Source organism: Anneissia japonica, unplaced genomic scaffold, assembly GCF_011630105.1.
Source record: "Anneissia japonica isolate Jap-2015-1 unplaced genomic scaffold, ASM1163010v1 scaffold4988_len2956909_cov206, whole genome shotgun sequence".
Lineage (NCBI taxonomy): Eukaryota > Metazoa > Echinodermata > Crinoidea > Comatulida > Comatulidae > Anneissia > Anneissia japonica.
The window spans coordinates 2,908,447-2,917,359 of NW_022696345.1; the positions used below are offsets into that span (position 1 = coordinate 2,908,447).

General features: G+C 33.7%; 1 protein-coding gene across 1 annotated transcript in view; it reads left to right on the top strand.

Moving 5' to 3' along the window:
* The window catches only part of LOC117101914 (basement membrane-specific heparan sulfate proteoglycan core protein-like), a gene marked incomplete in the record, with an annotated part of 79,116 nt that overhangs the window by 62,690 nt on the left and 7,513 nt on the right, over positions 1-8,913 (top strand). The window contains 11 exon segments of the mRNA XM_033242029.1: positions 1,228-1,413; positions 1,505-1,620; positions 1,832-1,982; positions 3,191-3,356; positions 3,978-4,075; positions 4,277-4,543; positions 4,885-5,145; positions 5,504-5,617; positions 5,955-6,287; positions 6,539-6,757; positions 6,865-6,960. Of these exon segments, the coding sequence (XP_033097920.1) occupies positions 1,228-1,413; positions 1,505-1,620; positions 1,832-1,982; positions 3,191-3,356; positions 3,978-4,075; positions 4,277-4,543; positions 4,885-5,145; positions 5,504-5,617; positions 5,955-6,287; positions 6,539-6,757; positions 6,865-6,960 (2,007 nt within the window).

The window sequence follows — 8,913 nt, forward strand, 5'->3', positions numbered from 1 at the left end:
GTATTACAATGAACATCACATAGGCTAGCCTAGGCCATGTCTAACCGCTTACAAAAATGCAGAAAAAAGACCCATAACAAATTAGAACATTAAGTTATCTACTAACTAGTGCATTAAAATTATTAATATACTTACTACTTACTTATATAAAATTAAAATGTATTGCTCACAAATGCCAATTTTTTATTTTAATAAGCCTTTTCTTTGTTTTACCGTACTGTAATCCTTAGCAGGCCTAGCTGTACGAATAGCCGATATGCAGTGCGGGCTGCAGTGTGGCAAAGGAAAGTTTTGTTTTTCTGAGCATGTGCAGACTGTGTCTATCTGGCTCATTAGCATAACAATACTACACATAAGGCTAATTCAAGTTAGATGGCTTAAACCAGCCAGCTTCCTATCCTGGTAATAAGCCTTGGTTGTATGGCTTGCCATACAAGTGTTTCTCTTAGTTCAAGTGTTTCTCTTAGTGCGAGTGTTTCTCTTAGTGCAAGTGTTTCTCTTAGAATTTTTAGATGTGTTTGCATTGAATTACCTATGACCAACTTTACCTTGGCGAAACCACTATAGAATCTTGTGGGCTTTTTTTAGATTGTATTATATTTCCCCTCAGTCTATACAATTTTCATCTCTGTTTCTGGTTTAACCACCATTAAAACCAAATTAATTTGCATTTTAAATTTGTTGCTTGATCATTTTCACAAGAGTACTGGTTTGCTGTCTTGATTTAGTTGTACCTGTTGACCCAACTGGTAAGGTTGTTGTAACACCAACTGAATTGAGAGTCATACAGGGAGAGGATGCAGAGTTCAGCTGTACAGTTCAAGGTAGGCATTGGGAAGAAAATAATATACAGTAGTTCATAATTATAATAACTGGGTCCAACATCTTATGGTTAATGGTAACAGTGTGACGTGGTAGACCCTGCAAAACCTGGGCTCACATGATTAGAGATGACCTTTGTGCAAAGGGATTGAAAAAGAGCTTGCACAGAATTGTGCAGAATGGAAAGCTGCCATTACAAGTACAGTCTAACCCATGCTTGCATGAAATAATAATAGACTATAAACTGATGAGGATAATGATGATGATGATTATTCATCTATGGAATATAAACTAATTCCTTCCATTAATGTTAGTGTATTTTCTAGATAAGACCATTTAATGCTAAGCAGATTTTGATATATTGAAAGTTGATAAAGAATTTTATATTTATTTGTAACACTGAAGGTGCAGCGCCAGGGTCCTACACCGTCATGTGGAGGCGTGTACATATGGAAATGCCGGAATCACATGGAACCAATAACGGAGTCTTAACAATTTATGATTCGCTGGCTGAAGACTCTGGCGATTATTATTGTGTTGTTGGAACTCAATCCGGTTTTGAACGTTTTGTTGTGTCTCTGATTGTTAATGGTAGGTGGTACTTTGAAAGCTGGTAATCAAAATTCAAAACAAGAAAATAATGACAATTTTATTTATTGTACTTATTTGATTTTTCCTCTAGCTCCTCCAGTTGCTGATGTTATGCCAAGAACGCAAACCATTGTTGCAGGTGGGACAATTCGTATACAGTGCATTGCAAAGCAAGGCACTTCCCCCATTACCTACAAATGGGAAAAGGTATGCACTTACTATAGAGGGCAGCAGATTTCATTTAGTTTACTGTTCTATGATATATTTAGCAGTTGTTATTCCTTTTTAAGATACTACAATATCTACTATAAATACGTAGTTAAAAACAACTATTTATTTTTTGAAGCATTTCATCACCGCACTGTGTCTTTTTTGGTTATACATGTTGATGAGACAGGTTTTTCTCCTTTTTTTTCAGGATGGTAGTGTGCTACCATATTCTGCTACCACCGATTCTTATGGTTTGCTGACAATACATTTTGTATCAGCCAATGACACAGGCCGTTATATCTGCACTTGCTCAAACCAGGCTGGTACAAGCCGTAGCTATTCTGACATTACTGTACTTGGTAAGGTTTCAAATAAACTACTTGTTTGAACAGCTGCCATGTGATAGAAATATATTTGTATTTTAGTATAAAATTATATAATTATATAAGTATATATCTGTCAACTTATTTAAAAGTAGCACTTACAGTGTCAGTTCTTGTAGACTTACAATTGTGTCTTTCTCACGATTCTTTATATTAGAACATAAAAACCAAAATTAATCTCAGATAAGATAGTATAATACATACTTAGATATTTCATGGAACTTATTTAAAAGTAGCACTTACAGTGTCAGTTATATATATATATATATATATAGAAAAATATGGAGACGATGGTAAATGAAAATACAGACATCGAAGGTAGACTTAAGGAACACAAAAATATTTATTATAAGTTTCACATATATTTTGGTTGTTCCTACAACCTTCTTCAGCGTGTAAGTGAAGACAGCTTAGACAGATCATCTTGTCACATTAACATAATAATAAAGGGTGTATATCTAAAATAACAAATAGTTTATACATGGCACTGTTGATTGGGCTACTTGATATCTAGTTTTGCTTATTTCACTCTATTTTATAGCTTTGTATTATTTTTTTTATTTATCACTTATAGTTCTGTGATTGGACTAACTATACAGTTCAATTTTTTTTCCGTGTATTTCATTCATTTTGTATGGGCCACTATGTTTAGCTCTCTACTTTCATTATTTACTCTCATAGACATCAAAAGTGTTCCTTAAGTCTACCTTCGATGTCTGTATTTTCATTTACCATCGTCTCCATATTTTTCTATATACATATATATGTATATATATGTATATATATGTATATGTATATGTATATATATATATATATGTATATGTATTATATATATAATAATATGTAATAATTTTGATCATTTATATAAACTCTTTGTCACTATTTTGATTACAGTGTGCTCTCGGTTGTTTTGACTGCCGACATTTTGTTTATTTCGCTATGTTGTTTGTCATAGGCCATTTCACCACCAACTCTTAAGTGCTACCGACAGTTTATTAGTTACTCACTTCTCAATTACTAATTGCCTGTCTATTATTCTAAGATTTATCTTGGTTAATTTCTCATCGTTTTTATTTTTATCTGTCCTGTATTTCTGATTCATACGTGTTTAATTTCAAATGTTTTTAGGATAATATAAGATATACAATCAGGAACTTGAAATATTTGTTATTATATTTTTTCAGTACCTCCAACTGTCTCTGTTGTTCCATTCAGTCTGATGCGTGCTATTGGATCCTCAGTTGAGTTCAATTGTCATGTGACTGCTGGTTCACCACCTCCAAGGATCACATGGAGAAAAGATAATGGTATCCTGCCTGACACGGCATCAGTAGTTAACAATAACTTGATGTAAGTTTATAACAATGGAAAGTGATTTTTTTTTTTTTAGTAACTAGGTGTCATTAATGATGTGTCCTCAAATAATCTGTTCTTAGTTGTGATATTGCTGTATAAACCTTATACAGATACTAGTTATTATAGTTTCTAATTATTATAAGTATATTGCTTCATTTGATTGATGTGGTTATAATCATATTTAGTGTTTTGCATGTTACAAAAACCGAAAGGTCCACTGATTAATCTCAGATAAGGAAGTATAATACATACTCCAAGTATTGAAATACACGCCATCGTGTTGGGATTTAATATTTCGACATTAATTATGTCATCATCAGAATTGATTCCTGATGATGACATAATTAATGTCGAAATATTGAATCCCAACACGATGGCGTGTATTTCAATACTTGGAGTATGTATTATACTTTCTTGTTGCGGCGCCGGATGACTCGCCTCCACCGCTGGAGGTTTCGTCGGCTTCGCATTCGGCGGGTCCTTCCCCTCCGCTGGATCCGGCGTTGGTTTCGTTGATTTCATAAAACCCATCAAGAACATCAGTGAACATCTAATTGTTTAACATAGACATGTTCACTTATGTCTCATTGTCATTGATTTTCCTTATCTGAACAGCTTGAGTAACCTTGCACTAGAGGACCAAGGAACTTACACCTGCACTGCCGAGAACTCTGCTGGTCGTGCTGAAGCTACTGGTTATCTGACTCTTCAAGGTGCTACTCTATATTTCTAACACTTAAGATTTAAAGTTTGCTATCAAGCTATAAGCATTAAAATCTATAAAGGAAATGCTATAGATTTAGTTTGTAATTTTAATTTTCTATACAACAGCTGTGGAAAGAGTGTTGATGTTTTGAATGGTAACAATTAAAAAAGAAAAATAAGTATTACTAAAATGCTTTTTGAAATTTTAGCTCCTCCTGCTGTTGAGATAACTGTGCACACAGCTGTGCAGTTTGTTGCAATCGGTGAGTCAGTTACGTTTGAGTGTAAAGCATCCGGTGACCCAACTCCCACAATTCAGTGGACTCGTGTCGATGCTGAAATCCCTTTCAGCGCACAAATAGAAGAAGGTATGCTGACTATACCAATAGTACAGCTGGCAGATGCAGGAACATATAGATGTGTTGCCACCAATGTTGTTGACTCTGTTCATTCCCAAGTTATTCTCTATGTTCAATGTAAGTCATGAAAGCTATGCACTGTTAATACTGTAATACTTCCCTCTACTAGTACTATTACTACTACTGCTACTGCTACTACTGGCGATTTCTACTACTAATTTACCGCATTGGGCGTTAGAAAAACATTCAGTATTTTCTGCAAATGTTATTTCTGTAGGTGTTTTTTTTAATAAAAAAATGTTTGATTTACTAATTTTGTCAGTTATATCATAATAAATTATACTAGTACAAGCAATGACTGAATGGTCAGAGCTCAAATAGTTTAATCATTATTGATCATAGCAGTCTACAAGTATTCCATAATGGTGTATGCATTACTGTTTGTATTTTTCCATCAGCTGCCCCACAAGCTGTGATCCAACCACCCAGTAGAACAACTGCAGTTGGTTCTGTTGTTGTCTTTACGTGCCTCGCCACTGGTTATCCTTCACCAAGGATCTCATGGAGAAAACTTAATGGTGATTTACCTGCAAACCGAGTTATTTCACGTGGTGTCCTGACCATTAACAATGTTGTAAAGGAAGACAGCGGCACCTACGTGTGTACAGCAAATAATACGCAAGGTGCAGTGGAATACACAGCAGAACTTTACATTGGTGGTATGTTTATCAATTATTGTTATGATTATTTGAATATTAGTAATATTTTTATGAAGAAAAGTTTATCTCTTTATTTATTCAAGACCCAACAGTGTGTCAAACACCAAAAACAGGGTCACCATAAAAATACAATATGATATAAAAAGTATATGCCTAAAAATATAAAAAAAATGGCAGAGAAATTCATTTTTACCTGTTAAATATTAAAATATTATTATTATTATTATTATTATTATAATATATTATTATGTAAAATGATAGTGAACTGCAGATTATTTCTGCTGCTTAAATATATAAGTTAATTATGTGAATATATTTCAAAAGTAAACCGCATTTTTACCGTTCTTTTTTTTTTCAGGCTTCGTCCCATACTTCCAACAGATGCCCCTGTCCTATATTGAGTATCCTAGACTATCGAAGGCATACGAAGAATTTGAAATTGATATTTCATTCAAACCTGAAAGCCCTAATGGTAATTGTAATCGTATAATAGATAAGAGAACTTTATTATTCCACTAAAAGAGACTCTTAGCTCGCCATTGCTTGATACAATAGATATATAAATGATACATGAATTCAGTACAAAAAGGTACTAAGTAAAATAAAATTATAATGTTTTGATTCTTCATATTCTGGTTCTAAATCATAATTCTGGTTATAAATCTTAATTCTCATTCTAATTCTAGTTCTATAGAATAAATTGTATTCCAGTTCTTCCGGTGTTGCTCTCCTTCCGTTTAAACTCTAAAACACTGGATATCAATGAAGTGACAAAAACACTCAGAAGTAGCCATGCATTTTCTATACAGGTATGCTCTTGTATAATGGGCAGAAGACTGATGGTTCTGGTGATTTCTTCTCATTCGGACTATTCGGGGGTCACGCCGAGTTCAGATTTGAACTGGGAGGTGGTGTTGCAATCATACGAAGTGAAGAGCCATTAGAATTAGGTCAGTGGCATACTGTAACATTGAAGCGAAGTCTAAAGGCAGGTCAAATGTTAGTACATGGTCAGAATGAAGTTTTTGGACAATCTGGAGGTCAGTTCCAAGGTATGGATCTATTACAGCACTTGTACCTTGGTGGCGTGCCTAAGTTTGGAGAGATTGCTCGGAATTCAGGACTAAAAGGTGGATTTGTTGGTAAGTTACAAAGCAAGTTTTTACAAAGAATGAACTTTTTTGCTAATTTTCTTATGTTCAGATTTGATTTGATTTTGATGTGATTTGAAATGTAAGAATAATACTTGAACCATTGTCATTATACCGTCATATTACGGCTTTTGAATAGCAGAGCATCCAAATGTTGTAGGCTATTCAAATGAAAATGGAAGGGCAACATGGAAGGATGACTGGAACTTTGTAACTGAAACTTCAAATGCATTTTCTTCCAGGTTGTGTGAGTCAGGTGATTATTGGAGGAGAGAATATTGATCTTGGAGGAGATGCTCTGTCACAAGTTGGTGTCACCAGTTGCCAGGTGTGTCAAGACAGCCCATGCCTGAATGGTGGAGTCTGCTCGGAATCTGGAACAGAAGTTGGCTACCAGTGCAGTTGTCAGCCAGGTTTTGTTGGCCAGAATTGTGAGCTGGAAGCCGAGCAATGTTACTCCGGTAGCTACCATGAAATTTATCTGAATTTATTGTGGTTTCATTTGTGGTTGTGTATTACTTGAAGTTTGTAGTCTTTGACTCTTATGAGTTGATTTCACTGATTTCAGGGGCATGTGGAGATGGACAATGTGTTGCACAAGAAGGTGTACTTGGATTTATTTGCAGATGTCCCCTTGGGAAGACCGGTGACAGGTGTCAGACAGGTAAGATACTATTTATTACGTAGTGTAAAACTGTCAATCAATCAATGGATTTATAAGGTGCACAGTGTCCCACTATGCACAAGTACATAAAGTTTATACTCAAGAATCCTAAGTTATGTTTTTTAAGCCCTCTTCATTATGTTGCAAATACTAGTTGTGTCAAAATATAGTAAAAACCTTTTTTATGTATGTTTTATGTGTATTGTGTAACAAGTGTTATTATGTTGAAATTATGCCATTATTTTGAATGTTCAAAATGCCATTAAGTTTAAAATAACTTCGTCTTCATTACATTGTCAACCATGATTAATTACTAAGGTTACATTTCTACTGCATGTTAACCATTCCATTCCCATCATTGTTATCTACTCACTTATGATTCATACCATAGACATTTTATGTAGGTTTGGGTACCATTGTCTCACTTCTGGAATCTATATTTTATTAAATGATTTTCCAATATGATTTAACATTTATACAGATTTTTCTACAGCCAGATATACTGTAATGATTTTATACTATAATTTCACCCAAATAGATGCTTTCAAAAAGTCTATTTCAATTTTTTTTTTTATGGAATTGTACACACACATTGTCATAATACAAATTGTCTGTGGTATGTATTGACCATCATGTGTATTGGTGCTACATATAGGCCATGGTACATGTAGACCATGGTCCACATATACATATTGTGCAAGTTGACTATGGCACATAATGAACTTGGTATGTAATTAAATTTAAATTTATTCCATATTTGATTGGTAGCTGCATTGGTAGCTGAATTACATCAAATTTATTGACAGTAAAACAATTAAAAGAATGATCAAATATAATAAAATATAAAAATGTGTATTAGATAATTATTCTCCTTCTTTAATCTTAAATGCTTGCCAGAAGTATCAGTGTAAGTTTTTTTTTTATTTGTCATCACTCATTTTTGGTTTTCTATTTTATTTCCATTTTGTGTTTCTGTTCTCTGTCAATTATTATATATAAAGATGTGTCAGAAGGAGGAGATAGTGAGGGTTCAGGGGATCAAAGTTTTTTGGTAACGCCAACATTCGGTAAAACTTTGGACAGTGCTCTGTTTTCAACCAGTGAAACTGTAGATTCCACTCTATTACGATCCTATGTAACAGGCCCATCTTTACCTATTGTGACACCGGTGGTTGCAACCACAATTGAAGTTGCACCAAGTGGAAGTGGTAGCGGAGATTTTGAATATTACTCTATACAGGGAGATCAGGGTATATAGACTTTTTACACAGCAATTAACTGCAGTGTCTGGCTTTCAGAAAACCCTCCTAAATTAGCATATGAGCAACATGCACAAATGTGACAAGTGGAACACCTGTGTATGCTTATCACTCGTTGCAGGTTCCTCAGTGTTTCTAGACATAAGCTTTCTATTGTTTAATCATCGTTTGCCTCCCATAGTGCCACATTGCTATTGATATTACATAGATTCTGCCATATCTGAAATGAAACCACATGTTTACTTATTTATTTAAATATATTTTAATATCACAATTTTCTTTATGTTTTTGATGAAATTATGTATATGAATTTGTAAAAAATTGATAATAATTTTGAGTGTTATTTTCTAAACTTTGGTTTCATTTCAGTTTTAACTTAGTATTGCTTTTTAATGTGCATCTCATTTGCATGTGATTATTCAAAATGCATGTTTTTATATCACTGCTTACAGATATGTGTTCAAGTAGTAGATGTAGAACTCATTTATCGAAGTAATTATTCTTTAATTTCATAAATACATATTTAAATATGAGTTTAATCACAATCTATCCTTATGTTTGGTGATATTTACTTTTACACTATTAATTGTCCTATTGAATAAAGGGTATAAAAGATATTTCTTTCCCACAATTTCATAGTTAAATTAAATTTATTCTCCATACATTTACCCACTGTCTGCATTCTATAGGAACT